The sequence below is a fragment of the Diplotaxodon limnothrissa genome, linkage group LG23 (genome assembly GCF_057381915.1).
Source record: "Diplotaxodon limnothrissa isolate DT_005_m linkage group LG23, D_limnothrissa_male_GT1.1, whole genome shotgun sequence".
NCBI classification, from domain to species: Eukaryota; Metazoa; Chordata; class Actinopteri; order Cichliformes; family Cichlidae; genus Diplotaxodon; species Diplotaxodon limnothrissa.
In genome coordinates, this window is record NC_140617.1 from 10,279,417 (window position 1) to 10,301,671 (window position 22,255).

Consider the following 22,255-nt stretch of genomic DNA (forward strand, 5'->3'; position numbering starts at 1 on the left):
GATGTCACTCCTGACAATGAGTCCAGAGGGAAAAATAATAAGTGAACCGTGTGTTTCGAGTGAGTATGGAGGCTACATAGCAGACGCACACACGCCTGTTTACCTGCACACACAGCTGACGCAGGTGTGTGCTGCTCGCCGGGGTCACGTTTGAGCCTGCAGAGGGTCGCTCTGTGAGATCTGCTTCTAAAATCATCTCTGTGCACAAGCCTGAGTGACCGAGCTCCGCCCGCTCTCTTCGGCTGACTGCCGAGGATGAGTCAGCTTTGCCAAACGTGCATGGGGAAAGAGAGGGAGGAGAACATAGAGGAGGGAGCTCTGCAGCATTAAGGAGCAGTTACGATGGGAGGTGCCCGCTCTTTGCAGTCAGTAAAGCCTCTCAACACCTCCTGCTCACTGGGGATCCATCCAGAGGTCACCGAGAGCCTGCTGGATGTTGGGAGAATCATCCATCTTTGCATGCGTATCATCAGTGAAAGCATTTCTCAGCTGCTGCGCTGCTTCTGATCCTCGTCCAAAAGTTGAAGCTCCGCAGTCCGACTGCACACTGCATGTCTGTTTTGAAAAATCAGCATTTCCTTTGGAGACATAATGAAATACAAAGTTCTTTAACTGCGTATTCGTCCAGAGCAGACACCCGGACACTGTGTGGAGCAAGGAGGAAGAGGAGTATTCAGACATAGGCGAGTGCAGCGATGCCCGTCTACATGACAGGGTCACATGACAGAATGAGTCAGAGAGACTTTGTCCAGCTGAGGTGTTGTGATCCCAAAGGAAGTTCAGAGTCACTCTGCAGGACCGCCCTCCTGGATGTGGAGAAAGCTGAGGATGAGGTGGTTGGGGGGTGGGTGCGGGTGGCGGGGACGGGTGGGGTCAGATATGGTCCTCGATGGGGAAGACGAGGCGCGTCCCTCGGCTCAGCAGCTCCTGCTCGCGGGAGTCCAGCTCACGCTCCAGCGCCTCCTCTGATGTGCTGCCGCTCCTTTTCCCATTCGCGCTCCAGCCCGACCCCCCGGCAGTGTCCGCTCCACTGCCAGACGCCCCGTTGGCGGTGATGGCGGTGTCCCCGAAAGTGAAGGTCAAGTCTGCGTCGCCACGGATCGGGTCAGAGTCCGGGTCTCTCAGCTGCTCATGGTTCTGAAAACAAAGCCAAAGCAGAACATGAAGGGGAAGAATGGGACCACACGAGAACAGATGTGGGACGCATGTGGCAAAAACACGCATGACCACACGAGCACGCTGACATGAGTGCAAGGGCTCACAGAGGACACAGTGGATCTACACGGGGGAGGGGCAGATTTAGGCTGGATTAACCTCCAACTGTCGCCCTGCTTCTCTGAGCTGCCTCTAATCGGAGAGAAATCACACATCTGCCCCTGCTTCTCAGACTTTCCAGGCCGGAGAACTGAAACTACACGTATGTTTTTATTTGAGTGAATTTTGTTGGTAATTCGTCTTTGTGACAGTTTTCAGGTACTTCAGTGATATGAATTTTCAAAGGTCTGAGACGCACACAGAGTCGTGAAAACAGGATTTCTCTGTGAAACATCAATGAGCTCAGTGATATCGCTGAAACATTTGGGTCAGCTTCCTGTGAGCATCTAAAGCTCCAAATCACACGCTGCACGGCGCTCGAGTCCGGGTCTGAACTGATTGGCGGATCAATATTTGGCCAGGGGTCCCCCAGGGAGGACGGGATGAGTTAACTCGGGGGGTCAGTGCGGGGATTACTCTCACAGAGGGATCCAAGAGAATTACATAACACTTTCTCTGCAGCAGCAATCATGGCGAACCGAGCAAAGCTTTATCTTTTTAGTTGTGAAACTAAGCCACCGCACTTCCTGTTGACTTCCTCTGTGAACACGAGCAATATGTGAACTACGTATTTGTGAGCCACTTTTGAAATGAAAGTGTTCGTCAGGAGGGTTAGGGTTAGCGGCGCATTGATGCTTTCACTGCATTTAGCTCCTTTACAGACCGTGAGACATCTGCTGTTCTGAATTACATTTTGAGCGATCGCATTTCACGTGTTTCGTTCCCCTCTGTGTTTTATAAAATTTATAAGCGGAGGAGAAAGCAGACGGGGAGCTTTATTTAATCTCCTGTGCCCACACAGAGTCCTGGATGGGCCTGATTACATGAGCCTGGCAGCCAGCCGCTCGCTGGCAAACAGCAGCAACAAACTGGGAGGGGAAGCGTTTCTGTGAGCAGACTCAGGATAGGAGGCACATTCAGATAAATAAATGAAACGAGAAACAGTCAAATTACAGTTCAGATCTCTGAATGCGAGCCAGCTCTGAGGGCTGAACTCCTCTTTGAGCAGGAATCTCTCAGAAAATGAAAAGAGGAGTTTGCCAGAGTCCATCCAAGTGTGACCGCGCCTTCAATGGTTGCTTGTGTGGCTGAAATATCTTTCATTACAGTGCTCATCATTGAGGCGGAGCTGAAAAGGCCCTTTGTGCTCGCTGAATGCCAAAAGGCTTTTCCACCGTCCAGTTACTCTGCCGCTGAAGGCCTCGGCTCTTTGTGTGCTGGCTGGCAGGCTCTGAGAGCTTCAGTATTCACAGGAAGCCTTCTTGAGGAGCCGGCTCCCCACTGAGCACAAAGAACGAGAGAAAATGACTCCTAACCACTCACTGTGTCCCAGAACGGCTCGGAAATCACTTCCTGTGGAAAAACATCTCCTAAAGAAGTTTTTCTGCGCTGAAACGAACACACACAACACCACAATCAGCTGATTTTTCTGTAATATCATGCTGTAAATATTTACAGAGTTACAGGTCCTGAAAGGTCCTGGAAGAACAAAATAGTGGGTTTTTGAACAAGTCTAGATGATTTTTCCAGCATTTCAACTTCATGAATCCAGCAGAGATCTGTTATCTTCAGGGCTAAAAACACTGAATCAGTTTAATAAATAAATGTAGTCCAGAAATATTCACAGTGTAAGTTACTGTGTAGTGAATATAACAGTGTGAGCTGGGGGGTATATATGTCTGCTGATCGTTTTGCGGTTTGTTTTTGGGAAATGTGCTGACTCAACCAAAAAAAAGGCAGACACTCAAACTGTAAATAAAAAGAAGCGACAGAGATGCTAGAATGGTCCGTGAACAGATGAAAATAATGGTGGCATCGTCATGTACTTTATTATTATTATTTATTTATAATTATTTATTTGTAGAATTCTTTTAATACACTTAACAAATTAAGGGAGTGCTTTTTAATCAGAGTGCAGCATCAAGTCAGTTAAATTCCTGGATATATCAGAGGGGGGTGCAATAGAGGGGCAACAACCCCAAACCAGGAATGGTTTTCAATTCCCCCTCCCCGTCTTTTATGACTGTTTTTCACTAGTCTTGCATTTGGCTAGGGTCAGTGTAACTGCTCGTAGCATGAGGTAACACCTGGACCCTACACAGGCTGCAGAGGTCATTCAACTCCTCCAGCGTGGCACATTAATACGTGCCACTGCCAGCAGGTTTGCAGCTTCTCCCAGCACAGTCTCAAGAACATGGAGGAGAGCTGGACAGGGCCGTAGAAGGCCTTAACCCATCAATAGACCAGTATCTGCTCCTCTGTACACGGAGGAAGAGGGCGAGCACTGGAATAGCTACAAAAAGACCTCCAGCTGGTCACACCACGTCTCTGATGAACCAATCAAACACAAGCTTCATGGGGGTGGCATATGTCAGTCAGGTTCACGGTGCCTTCTAGTGCACTCACTGCACGGCACCGTGGACCTGACGGACATTTGCCATAGAACGCCAGAACTGGCATGCCCACCACTGAACTTGAGCTTGATCTTGGTTATGAAATCAAGTTTTCCTTCAGTTTTTTATGTTAGAAGGCTCTCTGCATCACCCTCAGAGGTGTTCTACACTTCATACAGACTCACTGCTCACTGTGAGTTTGCTGTCTTAGTGTGCACGTGGACACTCACCTCGTACGCCCGGGGGGTGGTCAGACAGCTCGCCAGCGGCCCGCAGTAGCTGGGTAGGGTGGAGGTGAGAGGCGGGCCACTGTGGGTCAGAATGGGCTTCAGGTAACTGAAGGTTTATTAAGGACAAGCAGCTGACTGAGTCTTAAACACTTTAAATGGTAATGATCCACCCACCTGTCAATCCATCCATCCACCTATTCATCCATCCACCCATTCATCCAACCATTCTGCTTATCAATACTTCTGTCCATATGTTGGAGAAAACTAGGATGTATCAGTGGTTATGGCGACTTTAGCTCATCAATGATATTTTTCATCTCTGAATGAATTCTCTTAGGTATTTATGCTAGTCCACACTGTGAGGCACCTTTACTACACTTAAAGGAGATCTTAAAACTGAAGTAATGGGGCTTTTAACCCTAACAGCGAGTGTTAAGCTCTAACACCTGTGTCAGCTGTGATGACCCTGACTCCAATAAAAAAATGTATAAACCTGATAGTTTAAGGTTAGGGTAATCTCCAGTGACTAACAGGTTTAAACCAGTTGAACATAAAACTTTTAGGTTTTTGTCACTTTTGTCACACTCTGGGAAAAGGCCGCTGTGGACGCTGCAGGGAGGGGCAGGCTGCCCATTTGTCTCATAGACAAAGCCACTGCGGGGGTTAACTGGAAAACACAGTCAGTCACCGGGGAAACCGTCGCTCAGCAGAGGGGAGAAGCAGGGAGGGACCAAGTGCACGAGGAGCTAAACACCTTTACTGCAGCCTGTTAGCAAGCAGGGGAACATATTTTATGGGCTTGTTAACCGAGGCGATTCTTTGGACACAGGACAGAACCATCCTGGATGAGACCACAGAGCTCTGAAAGGATACTTGTGATCGAACGTGTACCACAGTCTGAAGAGCCATGCGCTCTCCTGCTTGGTTTTACTTTGTCCTTCAGCCTGAGGCCCGTCCTGGACAAACACACACAGATAACACAGCTTTATACTCACGGGAAGAACAGCCTATCAAGATAAAATGCTTCACCTTTTAATTCACTCAGCCAGGCTGAATGAGCGGGCTTTTTAAAAAAAAATACAAACAGAATGTGAGTTAAATATCATGAATAATCATACTTATTGGTAATCTCTGCAGAGACAGACTCAGACTCCATGACAACTGACACATGTAAAAATATTTTCTCACATCAGTGAACCAGCAAAAATATTACATTTTTATTAATCAATCAATTTAAAAAAAAAATCTGTGTATACTTGGTGATGTCTGAGGTTTTACGTCATAGTCACTTATATATGAAAATAATTATTCGTAGTTCATTGTGAGGCGTGAATAAACTCATGGGTTTGGAAGGAAAACTCTCACTGATAACCAATAACTCTAATAACTGCACAGAAGCATGTGTGAGTGGTGCTCACCCCCTGCAGGACCTGGAAGCTGTCTGCAGACGGCTGCAGGTCTTGGTCTGGATCAACATCGACTCTGAAACAGAAAAGGACAAAGAGATAGTTAACAATCATCACAATGCTGTTTTTCTGTGCGGTTAATAAATGACTAAATTTCTCAAACTGGGTGCTGCGTAATTATCTGTCTATATCCATCCATCCTTTTGCTGCATATCCAGCTTGGTTCAATGGTAACTTTATTGTCCCCAATGGGAAATTGATTTGTAGTATGTCCATACAATCACAACACATACCCACAAAAATAAGCCCAGCGGTAACGACCTAAATTTTATCTTCAAAAAAAGTGCAGTGTGCAATGGCAACAACCCTTATGGTTTAGTGTTAATAACCATGATAATAGCGCTAGGTACAAAAGACAATTTATGTCTGTTTGTCTTTACTGCAGGCACTTTATACCAACGACCTGATGGAAGCAGTTGAAAATCATTAAAGAGAGGGTGATCTGAACACAACATGACAGAGGTTGCCTTCCTCAACACCTGCCTGTTATAGAAGTCCACAAGCTGGACCTGAGATCTCTCTGAAATCCGACCAGCCACTTTAACCAGGTTACTAAGTCCGGCCTTTTTATTCAAAGACATATTACCATACCAAGCAGTGATACAGAAGGTTAAAACAGATTCAATAAAACTTTTAGAAAAAAAGAGTCATCATTTCAGATGAAACATTAAACCTCTCCCAGCTGAGAGACGTCCTCTCTGCAGTAGGCGCTGGGTTGGCCCAGGTCCTCCTGTTCAAACACCTGAAATCACCTGAGCAGCGGCTCCATTCGCCACATGAACATTTTAGGATGTTATTTGTGTTGTTACTGTAACGATATTCCCTTTTTAAACATCTCTCCCATCTTTCATATGACGATAAATTAGCTCTGAGGGTTAAAAATGTTTGTGTGGGATGGAAAAACACTAACGCTCATATCACTGAGTGAAACAGCGCCCTTTTAATGTAGTGGACTACAGTACTACACTCTCACTCTGAACCAATAAGCTTCCCCTGAAGAAAATAAATAAAAAGGCTGACCGGCCAATCAAAGGACGGTAATGTGTTCTTGACCTCGGGTTTTGATCTGTTTTGCAGTGTAACAGGTGCTTTATAGCTCACGCTGCTTTTTATCACATCACTGATGGTCCACAGATTCCTCTGGGTTTTAGTTCACAATTCCACGACACAGTGACATCACTGGGTAGGTCCTTCAGTGACAGGCTGCTTTCCTGCTGCGCTCAGACTATATTGTGTGTAATATTCCATAAAACACTGTGAAATCACACAGGACCTCTGGTAAATACGCATTTACAAGCTACCTCTAATATTTAACTTTTTATTAAAATGAATTAATACTTCTTTTTCTGTTTAGCTGTTATTCATAGCGCCTGTGATCAGAAGTGAAAGCAGGCCGGTCTCTGGGGGATAATTCTATTTCTCTTCCCTGTAGTTGACGAAAAACAGAAGTGAAGAGCGCGAGAAAGAGTCTCCTTTGACGTAACCACACTTACACAATGCCACTCACTGTCCCAGCATCTGCAGACTCCGCCTACTTCCTGCATTGCTGTGATCATTACTGTCATACCTGTAAGGAGCGAGTTTCATATTCACAAATTATCTCTGCTGGGGTGCTCACAGACTGCACTGACCTTTGAACTCATCACATCATTACTGCGGGAACGCAGACAGTCACGCCCCCAACTCTGGGACAAACATCCATTAGACAATCATGAAACTACAGATCCACATCTGCTCTGATCTCAGGGCGAGCGCTGTCACCTCGCAGCAGCACGGTCATCCGTGATGTCAGCCTGCACCCGACACAACTCGGCCTTCACACCCACACAGGCAGATTCAGGGCATTCACAGCGCACGCTGCACTCAGCTACATACACATTAATGTGTAAATCTGATCCCTGAAAATAATCATCATTATCGTTTCAGTGTGGTCTCCATACCATACAGAAGCTTCAGCTGCGATCACAGGGAACATTTCTGCTTTGCCAGCATTTTATTTTAATTGTGACTAAGCAAGCCACTCGCAGCTCTCAGAGGATTATTACAGCCTAGCCTGCCAACTGGTGCTACAGAGAAGTGAAAGCTCCAACTTCCGACTCCGAAAGTTCTTCTTCCAGATGCTGACGTTTCTTCCAGCAGCTGCTTTCACACGCCAGTCAGCGTGTTTTTGATGGTTTCTATTTTGACTTCCACTTCCTCTTCTTTCAGCATCAGTTTCAACATGTTTCGGCATTTTGGTTTGGTTTGGAGCCTGAAGCTCCAGCACAGAGCACGTTTAAATAAGCTGTCTCTGTGTCACTTGTTCACTCACAGAGCACGTTTGGATGCAGTCACACTTTAATAATAATAATAATAATAATAATAATGGATTGGATTTATATAGCGCTTTTCAAGGCACCCAAAGCGCTTTACAATGCCACTATTCATGGTAAATGGTAAATGGCCTGTATTTGTATAGCGCTTTCTAGTCCCTAAGGACCCCAAAGCGCTTTACACAACCTGTCATCCACCCATTCACACACACATTCACACACTGGTGATGGCAAGCTACAATGTAGCCACAGCCACCCTGGGGCGCACTGACAGAGGCGAGGCTGCCGGACACTGGCGCCACCGGGCCCTCTGACCACCACCAGTAGGCAACGGGTGAAGTGTCTTGCCCAAGGACACAACGACCGAGACTGTCCAAGCCGGGGCTCGAACCGGCAACCTTCCGATTACAAGGCGAACTCCCAACTCTTGAGCCACGATCGCCCCTTAAGCCACGATCGCCCCTTATTCATTCACTCTCGCATTCACACACTGGTGGAGGCAAGCTACAGTTGTAGCCACAGCTGCCCTGGGGCAGACTGACAGAAGCGAGGCTGCCATATCGCGCCATCGGCCCCTCTGGCCAACACCAGTAGGCGGTAGGGTGAAGTGTCTTGCCCGAGGACACAATGACCAGGACAGAGAGCTCGGGGATCGAACCGGCGACCTTCCGGGTACAGATACACTTCCCAACCCCCTGAGCCACGGTCACCCCAAAAACCTTTATTTAAACAGGAAACTGGAAACTCCCAGCCTGAGAGACAACGGTGTTAACCGTTGAGACTGAGCTTTATTACAACATTTCTGTGTCTCAGTTTTAAATGTTTTGCTCAGTTTGTTGTAAAGTATTTCTGGGCTTTTATATTATTCCTCATATTTCTAATGTTGGCGTCTCTCGTCTGCGTGCTAGTGCCTTTGTCTTTGTTCCCTGCCTGCTATGGATTGACTTCCTGCCTCCTGATTCGCTGCTTGTTTCCACCTGTGTCTGAATTTTACAAACCCAGCTGAAGCGGAACTGTAAGACATCACTGCCTATGGAGCTGACAGCTGGCACATCTGGAAAGGCTCCATCAGTGCTCAAAGGTACAAACAGGTGTTAGAGCAACATCTGCTCCATACAAATGCTTTTTTCAGGAAGGCTGCTGTGTTTGACCGGGATGATGCTAAACTGTAGACTGCATCCATTCCAGCAGTACGGCTTCAGAGGAGAAGAGTCCAGCCGCTGGACAGGCCCACCTGCTCTGCAGAGCTTTGACCAGCCAAGAACATCTGGAGCATCATGAAAGCAACAACAGCAGCCAGGACTGCTTAATCCTACATCAGACCAGAACAGCTGCTGCCCTATGTTTTACTCAAAGACTGACTTCATAAACCTGAAAATACAAGCTAAGCCTGAAGTTTCCTCCTAAAGCTAACAGTCTGTGATGTAAAGGCCTCACATCCGCTCCTTGTGCTCCTGTTTTTCTCTCTGATCCTCAGCTTGTGTTCGCCCAATAACATCTAATTTCGTATTGAAAACTCCACCTCTCTCCACCTGACAACTTTACCTTGACTTTCAGCATCAAACACAGAGCAGCAGCTTCATGACTTTAAATGCTCATTCTCCTAAAAGCTGAAACCAGCACCCTGACTGTCCCACTGTGGTCACAGATTAGTCATGCCGCTCGGTGATAGGCTGCCTGCTTCCAGACCGTCAGGACCAACACTGCATCAGGTCTCACCGTGCCACTGTTAATGATCTGCACAGAGGGAGGAACACCGTCTGAGGCTTGTTTTTAACCCCACCACCAAGAGGCAAAACATAAATTTACACACACATCACTGCAGAGAAGGATGCTGAGAGCACAGAGCAGCACGGCCGGTTACTGTCACCATAGCAACGAGTTCACAGGGTGAAAGGGGCAGAATCTGGCAGTGCTCTAAACCTCCAACATAATACTTCCTGCTCCGCCCTAAGACACAGCACACATATTAAATACACACACACACAGTTGTGTTTTCATATCTTTGTGGGGCCATCTAACTGATATTATGCTTTCCATAGCTGCTTACCCTAACCCCACCCATCACAATAAACGCCTAACCCTAAACCTAACCATAATCTAACTGTAACCCAGTCACTAAAACCACATTTTGAGTCTCAAAAATGCCTTCAAAATGTCCCCATAAGGGCTGTTACTCCCCACAAGTATAGTGGCATTCCAACTTTTGGGCCTCATAAAGCTACCTAAACTTTGGTACACACAAATACACACACACAGCACACATGTTACAGTTTTTCTTGATTGCTTTGACCTGCCTAAAGAAACTGGGATCCACTCAGTTTTCAAAATTATTATAATTAAGAAAAACTGTAAACACACACACGCATCCTGAAGCTGAGCTTCTTCAGAGGAGCAGCAGGAGGTGGAGGGAAAGCAGCAGAGTAGCTCTGGCTCTATCTCCTGGACGCTGCGGTGTCTACTGTGCAGCCCTCTTAAGACCTCTGACAAACAGTCAGTACTTCAACGTGAATATTAATACCTTGATGAATAATTTTTCTTGATGCATGCTCAATCATCCAGGTAAGGAAATCCCAGGTCGATTCTGTTCATCTGGATGTTTTCAGTGTGAGAAACGTTTCATCATCAACCAGGTGACTTCTTCAGGCCTGCATGACTCTATTGTTCATTCAGTGGCCTAGTTTCTCCCACTAAAAACGTCCAGATTAATAATTTCCTCTTTTACACCCACATTCACATGTTTACAAACCACATTAAGGATGTAGTCATAGGATGCAGAAGCGGTATAATAATACAATTTAGGTATAATAATAGAAAACTTATCTAACTAACAACTAATTACAACTTGCATTAAAAACACAATTTAAAAAGTGTGAATAGAGTCAAATTTGCAACAATTTAATTACGGAGGTCTCAGTAATGTACATCAGTGCCATGATGTTCACCACTGCATACAAAGACTTGGAAACATCATGGTTCCTTAAACTTGGAAAACCTGATTAAATGTGCAGATATTCTACCTGTGTATAAAATTCACACACAGTCCTAGATTTTAGTTCTCGTCTCTGAAATTTTGCAGATTTATCTTAGAAATAAAATAAACAAAAATACAGAATGAAACACACTGCTAAACAACAAAACTTAGGCATATAGAAAAGAGACACACTTCATCCTCTCTCACACACACACAGTTACAGAGTGTTACAATGGGCTGAGCCACAGTAATCCTATAAAGTGTCTGCAGTGCAGGGAGGAGAAACCAAACAGCCACTCCACAAACACATGGCACAACACAACACTCAGCTGCACATCTGCACTGCAAAGGTCAAAGGCCACTCGCCGAAGACATCAATGTTTTTGGACAGAGGACACAGATGGTCTGAAAGAGGAGTAAAGAGCCCATCTATGTCCACTGTAAATGGTCATCATTGACCAAAAGTGGTGGCCTATGACACCGACTGTCACAGTCCACTCTGAGATTCTTCCCAGGTGTTTCAACCACCACTCACACCTTGCTTCAGGTGACCTCAGCAGGTCAGGTCATGCCTTTTCTTTTCTTCGAATATTTAAAATTTTCTGTTATTATTCACAGGCGTGAAGGCAGTGCAGCACTTTGATTTTCTAACCTGATATGCAGCCAGGACAGCATGGGTGTGGTTCCACCTCCAAACACCCACACGGTGAAGAAGACGATGAGCAGCGTAGTGGTGAACATCATCTGACGGGCGTACGTAGCTGTGTCGCGTATGGCCAAGGCGAACGCCATCGCCCCACGCAAACCTGCAGAAAGAGATCCTGAAACCACCCAGCCCGACACGATGAGCTAGAACTACAGAGACAGGAAGCGCTCCTCATACCTGCAAACATCATCATGTGCTGGAAGTTTCCTTTGATCTTGTGCCTTCGACCGAGGTTGAGAAGAAAGGAGAGCGGGTAGATATTCAGAGCTCTTCCGATGAAAATGGCAATCTGACGGCCCGGGTTAAGAAGTTTTAATGCTGGAAAGAAAGGATGTTTGTGGTATATGTGAGGTCACACACAAAAATATCAAAAGGGACAAATCAGACTAGAGCGTACTGAGCTCCATCTACTGCCCTGCCTGGTTTCTTAGTGTTTCACGTACATGTTTCAGATGATCAAATAAACTTTAATACTAGACAAAGATCTGAGATCTGTTCAGTGTCACTGCCACACCCAGGCCTGATCACTGTCAAAGCTGCTGAATCACAAAATAGAAGTTGTCTGACAAAGTGAAGCAGGCTAAAAGATGTAAAGAAACAGCTGAGAAACAAAGTCACTGACCTCTATCAGTCTGGAAAGGATTACAGAGGCAGGTAGGTTTACATAACCCTTTTTCCCTTGAAAATTGAAATCATCTTTTAAAAACTGCCCCAGTTGTCTTTGTCTAATATTAACATTAGTTGGATGATCTGAAACACACAAGCGTGACCAATATGTGAAAAAAGAGGAAATGAGGGTGCAGCAGGTAGCTTTCTCAGCGCTGCAGGTACTACTCTGACAATGAGAGAAGCTCAGAAAGGATACGAAGGCTCCAATGATGAAGACGGGGCTGAAAATGTGATTCTGGAAGGTGAATAGAGCCAAGCCCATGTAGGAGAAGATGAAGTTCTCAGCCAGGAAATGAAGAACCTCAAAAAGCTGCAGTTTAAAAATATTCATCATCATTTAGAATCATAAAATATGTGAATGTGGTTACACAGTAAACAGGATGAGCCCCATCATGCCTTTAGGTTAGCAGAACAGATAATGTTGCATTTAATGATGAATTGCTATAATGATCCACTCTTTGCAGTAACTGGAGACCAACTGAGAAATGTTTAGTTAATCTCAGTTCAGCTGCTTATCTGAAGAAACTTCTAATATTACATTTGTAGTGTTAGTGAGACGATTTAACAGTTTATCACTTCTGTGTATGAATTTTATCTTGTCGCCCACTTCAGGGTTATTACTGGTGTGATAAAACTTTATTTAAGTAAAATAACAATAAAAACGGAACTATACTGTCCTCTATCCAAACTAAGTGTGAGAAAATAAAAATATAAAGGACGTGATTCCAGCTTTAGTCAGCTGACGCAGACAAACACAGAATAAAAACTGTGTTCAAGTTTAAAGGTTAAAAACAGAAATGTATATTGAACCAGGCCTCCTGGGAGGGATCCAGGGGCGTGTGCGCCGTTTGTTCCCTAAAATGACTCTGTCTGAGAGGCAGTAAACTTCCTGCTGCTCCGTGACACCGCCCCTTTTTCAATGGCAGTGCCATGTACAGATCCAAACTGTGTTCCTGCTAATCTCATCCTGTCCCTCAGACCAACCCCCCCACATGGAACTGAGCAGTCAGGGGGGGAAATTAAGGTCACAGCCGGCTCATCGGGCAGGCACCATCTGGCCCAGGCGCCAGATGGCTGGGGGGGCATGCGCGGGGGTGGGGTCACATGTTCACATACCTGCTTGGTGCGCTTTGTGGACTCTTCAGAGAGGTTGTTGTAGGTGTAGTGAGCCTGCGTGATGCCACAAAACAGCACGGCCACAACGCCTGCAGGACAACGTACACACACACACACACACAGCCAGCTGAAATACACAATGCCAAATTTCAGCCATCCATCCTCTTCCTCTTATCCCAGAGGGGGGAGGGGGGACACCTGGCCTAGCCTGAGACAGACAAACACTCACACCTGTGGGCAATTTAGAATCACCAGTTAAAACCCCACTGACGGCATGTTTGGACTGTGGCAGGAAGTTGGCATAACCGGAGAGAACATGCAGACAGAAAGGCCCCGCCCACATAGTAGTGGCTGTGGAGTCCAAGCTAGAACGTTCTTGCTGTGAGGCAACAGTGCTAACCACTGCACCACTGTCCTCCCACCTCAGCCATCAGATTATTTTGAATATCTGAATCCATTCTGACTCCTGACCACATCTGTGTGTGTGTGTGTGTGTGTGTGTGTGTGTGTGGGGGGGCGTAACACAAAATCTGTGAGGATGCTTTAAGCAGGTGTGTAATCTTTCTGAGGTGCAGTGAACGTAAAGCATGGATAAAGCAGAAATTCTCACTCACACCTGTGCAGGTTGTGTCCCCCACAGCCATCGCAGACAGTCAATGGATGACAGCTGAATATCTATTGTGTTGATGCAGATTTCTTTTTTTCTTGGATGGAAATAAATGGAGCAGTTTTGATTTTTGTAAAATGTTCTTCTACATTTTCAGGTGACGTTTCCTAGCTTGTTAGCAGTGGATGGTGCTGTTTGGATCTGATTTGACAGTGTGCCTGTAACACATCCTTACAGCTGACTGTTTCCTGTATAAGCGCTCTATGAATAACCTTTTATGATGTATTCTGATGATAAGCGTGGGGCGGAACGGAACAGTGTAAATCTGTGAACAGGACGAAGTGCTGCATGTGAAGCGAGTCGCCCGGTGATGGTCAAATGGCAAGGCTGATGTTTGTGACAGGTCAGCTCACCTGTGAAGCCGCAAGCCTCGGCGAGGAGGAAGGTGCTCCAGGACATGAGGAAGAAGAGGGCCGTCTCCAGCAGCGGGAAGCAGTGCAGCTTGGTGAACTTGGTGACGTAAGGTTCCGGTCAAAGAGCGTAAACACAGGACTGAGACACCAGTTGGCAAATGTGAACGTAGCCCCACCCCCGCAGTCAGATGATCTGTCCTGTATAGTAAGCTTACAATATTTACTGAAGACACGTACGTCTTTACCTCTACGTCAAAGGTTCTCAGCATCCACCTTTAAAACCCACCCACTCATCCTCACAACCTGCTTCAGGACCTCTCTCTCAGGACCTAAATTTGTGTGATCAGTGTTATTATACATTACAATTATTACAATACAATTACAATACAGATTATTATACAGATGTTTGTCCACCTCACAACCACGACCTCCACTCAGGGAGCTAAAATCTGACTATTAGAAAATAATCTGACCCAGAAAAATCACAGCTGGAAAAAGGACTGTTCAATTGCTCTCACCTGAGCTCACATCTGTTCCAACTGCTGATGTGAGGCCGAAAGTTTACACAGATATTAAACTGCTGATAGATCACAGCTGGATACAGGGACCAGGACTGGACGCTCACCTGGGTTCAGCTTTTAAAGGAGTTCACGTGTGTTTTTCAGGTTTATGTGAATATCTGCTGTACTTGGGCGGAGGGTGGGGGTGAGGGGGGTCGTGTGGTGGGCGCTGACTTCTCTGAAAGGATATGAGAGCGGTGACCACTCCCGTGGCCGCGCCCATCACGAAGGAGCCGCTGAAAATGCCAATGAAAACCCCCACAGACTTGAAAAAAGCCGAAGCATCAAACTGGTGCGTGTTGGCGCCGGCCGGCTGGTACGCCACGATGGACCTGAAACACAAAAACACGAGTCAAAGGTGACTTGTGATCTCCCAGCAGGGGGAGCCAGAGCACTGCCTGCAGCCCTCACAGGTGGTCACTAGAAACCACAGCTGGAAAAGCGAGGCATGAACTCACGAGGACAGCACAATGGCTACGGCGTCGTTCATGACGCTCTCGCCGAAAAGCAGCGCGTACAGATCCCCGTCAGCGTGCAGCTCGTTAAAGATGGCCAGCACCGTCACTGCGGAGACACAAAGAAAACACTGAAAACCTTGCTCGCGTTCACACTCATGCACGCCGTCCTCCTTCCCGTGCTCGTGGTCATGCCTGGGTCCGTGGCAGAGATGATGGCGCCAAAGAAAAGGCAGTCAGTGTAGTAAAACTTCCCCGTCAGCTGACCCACTGCCTGCATCAGCTTGACCACGCCGTACATCAGGTTCCTGCGGAGGGAACAGGTATGACACGTCAGTCACGCAGCAGCAAACCGAAGGTGATGTCACACCTGGCTCTTACTCACCCAATGACGAAACAGGAGACGGCGGTGCCCAGGAAGGCGTAGGTGATGATGGAGCCCAGGTTCCTGAAGAAGTGTCTCTGGAAGAAGCAAGAAGAAGAAAGAGAAGAAGATATGTGGTTCTTCCTCACACTCACCCAGCCAGGCAGCCAATCAGAGGCCTCTGCGGCTGGCTGCCGCACGGAGCGCGCTCAGCTCTCTAAGTGCTGAGTCAGGTTTCTAAAGGACATGAGCCTGTACAGGTCGGCGCTCAGTTCTGTTTGCATCCAACCCTCCTTACTCACACATCAACCAAACAGCAACGCCAGACAAAAATGCTCTTCTTACTTCCTGTTTCCTGTTTCCTGCTGAATCAGCAGATCCAGCATGAAAAACAATTTCACAAGAAAAGCACAAAATGCTGCTCACATACTCTTCAGCTGCACAGCACACATAAGCAGCACCACAGTACAGATGAAGGCAGGTGTGTTTACCTGCAGGTTCTTCTGGGTTCATGAAAGATTTTTGGAAAAGTCGGTTAGGTGATCAGGAAAGATGGCCAGGTTCACTCCAATTTCATTGGCTGATATTTTTCATCAGACTTGCCTCCTAGCGACCCACCCTGGAGTGTTATTGGTCAGACTGGAGCACCTGAGCTGCTGGTGGATGTCTGTGTGGCTCCGCCTATTTATTCTGGCGTAACCTTGATATCGTTCATGAGTGCGTTATGTTTATCAGGTTAGATGTGACCTTGCTGTGAAAGCATCACCTGCTATGCTTTAAATGTAAACATGGAGACAGGTGAAGCAGTCAGAGCATCGCCGTTCCTCTGCTCACACGCACAGCCCCACCCGTCCACACACAGCAGGTGACTCTTACCTTCTTCAGACTGTAGCCCGCATGGAAAATGATGGGAGGCAGCAAAATGTTGAAGAAGACCTCGGGGTCAAAGGTCACCTGGAAAAGACACAAAGTTTGAAGTTGCCAGGCGGATGTGAGCGATGCCAGCGTACTTCCTTGCCTTCCTCACCTTTCGCAGCATGTCGTTCTGCTCCACGTTGTGTATCTCGCGGGAGTTGATCTCTCCTTTCAGCGTGTACTCAAAGAACTTCCCGCTGACATTCAGCAGCAGTGTGCTGGTGGGTCCCTCCCTCAGCGAGCAGCTTGCTGGCGTCTTGTTGTGATAGCTGTTGGCTGGGATGCCATAACGCAGAATCACGCCAACCAGTAAACCTGAGAGAAACAAACAGAAATACCGAAAGGTTAGTGGGGACCTCGTGTCTCTGTTTCTGGTCTCAGTCACAGACTGCTGGACCTGATTTTCCATCAGTCTGTTTTCATAGATACATGTCCAGGAAGCAAAGGGGCCACTTTAACCTCCTAGGACCTGGCGTCCACATATGCGGACATCACATTTTGGGTTATTTAGACCAAAATACTCAACTTTGCTCCACAAGAGCCTGATATCCACTTACAAGGACATTATATTGCTACTGTTCTATCAAAATTTTAAACGAATATCCTCATATGTTCCTATTTTTCTTCAAAACAAAATTAAGGTAAAAAAAAAAAAATCTGGTAATTCTTTGTTTTTACATTCATCGGGCCCCAATATGACCAAATATCAAAGAGAAATTAAAAATGCATGCCGTGGAAGAGTTTGGGTCTTAGGAGGTTGAAGAACACACACACACACACACACACACACACACACACACACACACACACACACACACACACAGACACACACACACACAAACACACACACACATGCAGACACACAAACACACACATGTAGACACACACTGACACCCACACACACCTGCAGACACACACACAAATACATGCAGACACACACACAAAAACACACAGACGCACGCACACACACACACACACACAGTCACACACACAGACACACATACACACACATATAGAATTAAACCACTTGCTGTTTCACTTTTTCTGTTCCCGGATTTTCAGCAGGAAGTAAAATCAGGACAAACGTCTGAGGCTGCGTCTCATCGTCAACAACATGAAGCTGCAGCAGCATTTCTTACACTATCACAGGTTTAACCGGTGGACTCCACAACAACCCTTCAGTTTTATTTATACACTGCAGTGTAAAGTGATCTGGGATCGGCTCTGTTTTTCAGATTTATGTACTTATGTTGGAGTGCTGGAGGGTGGAGGAGTTCCCATAGATGCTCATGTTAAAGCACTCAGGGCTTCTTTAAGCTTCTGTCCAACCATAGGGGATCAGTACCAGCAGACTGGAACACCGACTGTCTCACTGGCTTCAGGGTGGAGGTTCTTTGCCTCGTGGTTCACTTGTTCCTACCACTGTTAATTTTTTAGATTGTGTTATGTGGTTTGTGTTTTGGGTGTATGTGTTATGTGTGTTATTTATGCAGGTGGCTACAAAGCAAACGCCCCTTGGAGATAATAAAGTTCATCTTGACCTTGATAAACTAGGTAGGTAACCCAAGTTTGTGTTTTAGGGGCGTGGCCTCTTTGACCAGTGTTAGTGTTGAAAATGTTTGACTTTTTATGTTAATCATTAAATAAAGCTGTTTTATTCATTTTATTTATACACTATGCAAATGTGCTCATAAACGAGTTGGCGCTCCGTATTTTAAAGGCTGAGAGCTTCATTCCGCGTTATTGTCTGGATTTGAAATATTGCAGGTGCATGTTGAGTGCAGAGAGATATTTTGCAGCATGCTTACACACACTGATAATGGTTAGAATGAGTCTCTAGGTCAGAAATTCTGAACAAGATGTCCTTAACCAGACCTTAGAATGAGTAGAAGAATAATGGATAACATTACATAATCAAGGCTACTCAGGGTGTGTTTTTGTGTAAAAGTCTCTCTGACAGGTGGATGGCAACACAGTTAACTGTAGCTGTCTGCTCGGCTTCACCTCAGCTAACCAGAGTCCCTGAACTGCACCTCTGGACCATGTTAATTACATCTTCTGACCAATAACACATCTCCTGTGAGGTTACAGTAAATACAGCGTCAGTTCAGCCCACAATAACTTTAAATCGGGGGCCACCTGCTTCCTCCAGCACCCTTTAAATGGTCTGAGGTTCCTGTGTGAACTTGTTCGCCTAACCGGAAGTTAAACGTCACTCAATTAACTGCAGAGTATGGCTGACAGATATTAGTACATGAGGTGTGCATGTATAAGTAGTAATGAAACATGAAACGGTGTTAAAGAAGCAAACGTCAGCTGTGAGCGCAGTGCCTGTTTCCTGTTTTTGACCCTGTGCAGCACAGACACCACACTTGGAAAATCACCAGAGCCATGTTTGCCTTGGAGCTTTAGGTCCAAACAAATCAAAGTCTGCCTTCTTCGGAGGACATGTGTGGTTAATGAGTGACACGCTGGACGGACGGCCTCCATCACTGGGACCGTGCAGATGTGTCACACCAGCAGGCCTTCTGACTAATCACTGCAGGTGATCAGAGACATTCGCACATTATCTGATGATCTTTGTTCATGTCATCATTCTCCATGTTTGCTGAGGCAGGGCAGCCTCAGCAGAAGAACCAGGCTGGGCTGAGGCTCCGAATCAGCCCACAAACAGACACACGCACGCACACGCACACACACACAGTATTCTACCGCCAGCAAGGTTATAACAGGGTTGTTATAAGTGGTGTGTGTGTGTGTGTGTGTGTGTGTGTGTGTGTGTGTGTGTGTGTGTGTGTGTGATGAGTGTGATGTGACTGCCGGCTGGTGTCACTTGGACTCTTGAAGCAGCTGCTCGGCTGATCTCTGCTCAGTCAGAGAGGTGCGCGCACAGGAGCGCGCTGACACCGAACCGGCAGCTCGATGTGAAACGCGCACGCGCGTCGGCGGCTCTGCACTGTCTTAAAAATAACGGCCGCGTCTCACGTCTCACGCAAAGAGTGCGGTGTCGGCGTGCGCGAGCGTGCCGTTAAGCGTAAAGGCGAGGCTCACCGTAGATCATCGCCAGCCCGGTCTCGTGCAGGAAGCGGACCCGCCGGTGCTTGAAGAGCCAGATGGTGAGGATGGTGAGGGTGAGCAGCAGGATGAAGGTCAGCATGTTAAAGCTGTCCTGCCGGTGGCTCTCCTCCGCCTCCTTCTCCGTGGCCAGCTCCTCCATCGCGAAGTCCTCCGCGCGCATGCCCTGTCCCCAAGCACAGCTCAGGAGGATCCATGCGGCCATCATCTCTGCGCCATCAGCTGAGCCTCTGACGAGCGCGGCGAGCACCGAGGAGGTCTCTCAGCCACGCGCCTGAGTCACTGCGCCTGCGCTGTGACGACCGCGCAGCTGAAAGCGGGCTGAGGCAGAGGAGGAAGCTGCTCACATGATGTGTCTGCAGTGGAAGCAGCTGCACCACCTACTCCACCCTCCAGTGTCCAGCGTGAAAATACAAGGATCGACTTTTTCTCCTCCTCTTTAATCCTACCCGCCCCCAACACCGTTTATGAAACAGGTGTAAACACAATAAACATGATAAAACTGTATGCAGTCAAATATCACATTTCCACTGTTAGTTGAAATTTTCACTCCTTGACGTGAGCTTGGTTCTCACACTGCTCATCGAGGTCCACCTCCCCCCACCACCTCTACCCGCAGCCTCCATCAGTCCCTTCCTTACTACCAGTTAGATACATAGCTCGTTATGACTGTGGATTGTGGATATGGAGCTGGACTGCGGCTTTTATGTAATACCCTTTTAAACCACAAGATGGCGCAGCGAGTCACTGTAAAGCTACCCAAGGTAACTAAAGGGAGGGGCTAAAGAGAATGGCCGTTTCTCAGCACGCGTACTTGCGTTCTTGCAAAGGAGATGGGCTAAAAAGTTTGAAATATGACTCTATCTGACACAAAATAAACTTTTAAGATATTTTCAGGTGAGAACTTCTGACTGGTATGGCGTTATTTTGTGCCTCTATTGTGAGCGCACATAAATAATTTTTGCAAGTGCAAATGTTACATTTTGAGGAAGAAATATTTTGAGTGAATAAAAGCTTATTTTGAGCGAACAAAATTTATTGCTGCATGCAAAAAATGTATTTCAGTGTTTGCTATTATCCATATACACAACAGCCCCTCTCACTCAGTTCACCTTTATAAATGTGCCACAAAACCAACCAATCACAGACTTTGATGCAAAAATTGTGATTGGCTCCAATCAGCTAGCTAGCTACTGCATTCTGGAAACACTGTCCATAGTGTAGCTCAACCCATTTAGAGTTATTATGTTTAATTATTTTATTTTAAAATATATAATTTTTAAGACCATTGTTGGTTTTAATCTAGTTTAAACCAAACCACTCCACTGGATTTAGCTACATTTTGGACAGTGTTTCCAGAATGGAGTAGCTAGCGAGCTGATTGGAGCCAATCACAATTTTTGCATCCAAGTCTTTCATTGATTGTTAATGTTAATGTTTGGTTTATTTCAGTTTTTTATTTGTTCCTGTGCTTTCTGTGTAACTGTATGAAGCCTAGTAGACAGGATGTAATTTTTTATATAATGTGTAATTTCCATTGCAAATATTAAACAAACTCTGGAGTTGTGATGTCATCAAGTACAGTGCCATTCCAATTGTAGAATGATTGCGTTATGTTCTTGGGAAGTATGGACTCCTGTGTGAACTTATAGCAAGAATGCAAGTACAGACTTGCGTTCTTGAGTACTGAGAAATGGCCAATATAAAAACTTTAGACAGCAACACACTCTGAAAATGTTACAGATGCTGCCCCTTGGTGGTCAAAGTTTCAGTCAGTGTCTGCAGAGGGTCACTGCGAAAAGCACCTTTAAGGAAGCAAACAAGCAAGCAAGCAATCAGAAAGCAGGTTTTTGCTTCTTTTTAATCTTATCCAGCACTTTCTTTTATTATTATTGTGCATATATTATTCATTTTCAATCTTCCTGGTTTTTACAAATTGACGGGTAAATGAATGGGGCTGTGTTTTTGTGTGAGTGGGAGTGGAGGGTCCTACTCCTTCTTTGCATATTTGATTATATCATTCTGTTCATTATTATTCTACACAGCTTATAGTAGTAGGTAGTCACTCCTTGGCTATCTGAGAAATCTGGAGCTGTTTCCTTGAACTTTCTGCTTTTGTGTGAATGATGCTGAAACTGAACTTCTATAATTCCTCCTGATGCACAGGGTTCCCAGCATCTCTACTCCAGCAGGCTGCAGGCAGAACAGGAGCTACAAAGACATCGGCTAACCTCATGCTACTAGATTACCACAATAAACTGGAGTAATATGACACCACAAGACCTAATGAGCATGGGACTTCCTCCCATGTGGATGAAAGTGAAGTGGACACATTAAACAATGTCAGCTCATTCCTGGAATTAAAATCTATCCCCATAGCGATGTTTTAGAAAAAAACAATCAAGGCCTACAATAAGACAGAGAAAACCCAACAATGATATGAGCCCTGATGAGCAAGCGCTTTGGCCACAGTGGATCAGAACCTGATCAGAACTTGATCCAGTGAGCCATTGATGGGCTTTGATCAGTGGTCATGACAATTTGTATATTAATGATCAATTAATGAGAGAAGCTTCAGCAGGGAGAGGAGAATTACCTATAATTACAGTGGCCTGTGGCTTAACTTGCAGGCTAATCTGTCGCGAGCGTGTGTGTGTGTCTGTGTGTGTGTGGTTTTTGGTTGCGC

The 22,255-nt window shown here is 46.1% G+C and overlaps 1 protein-coding gene across 1 annotated transcript; it reads right to left on the reverse strand.

The window, feature by feature from the left end:
- Positions 1-395: 395 nt before the first annotated feature.
- slc9a7 (solute carrier family 9 member 7) lies at positions 396-19,831 on the reverse strand. The gene is made up of 16 exons (XM_085347094.1): positions 19,546-19,831; positions 16,607-16,809; positions 16,456-16,533; positions 15,601-15,677; positions 15,411-15,523; positions 15,219-15,324; positions 14,956-15,092; positions 14,201-14,311; positions 13,181-13,269; positions 12,261-12,374; positions 11,573-11,684; positions 11,342-11,495; positions 5,356-5,419; positions 4,811-4,893; positions 3,938-4,043; positions 396-1,137 (listed from the first exon to the last, which is right to left on the reverse strand). The coding sequence occupies exons 1-16, from the start codon at positions 19,775-19,777 to the stop codon at positions 874-876; spliced, it is 2,043 nt and encodes a 680-aa protein (XP_085203220.1). The 5' UTR covers positions 19,778-19,831; the 3' UTR covers positions 396-873.
- Positions 19,832-22,255: the final 2,424 nt, after the last annotated feature.

Excerpts from the sequence above, each read along its gene's own strand:
- slc9a7 (XM_085347094.1), bottom strand. The coding sequence starts at position 19,777 with ATGATGGCCGCATGGATCCTCCTGAGCTGTGCTTGGGGACAGGGCATG. Across the intron at positions 16,810-19,545 it reads CGGGCTGGCGATGATCTACG|GTTTACTGGTTGGCGTGATT; the intron begins GTGAGCCTCGCC and ends TGTTTCTCTCAG. Across the intron at positions 4,044-4,810 it reads TGGTACACGTTCGATCACAA|TTACCTGAAGCCCATTCTGA; the intron begins GTATCCTTTCAG and ends ATAAACCTTCAG.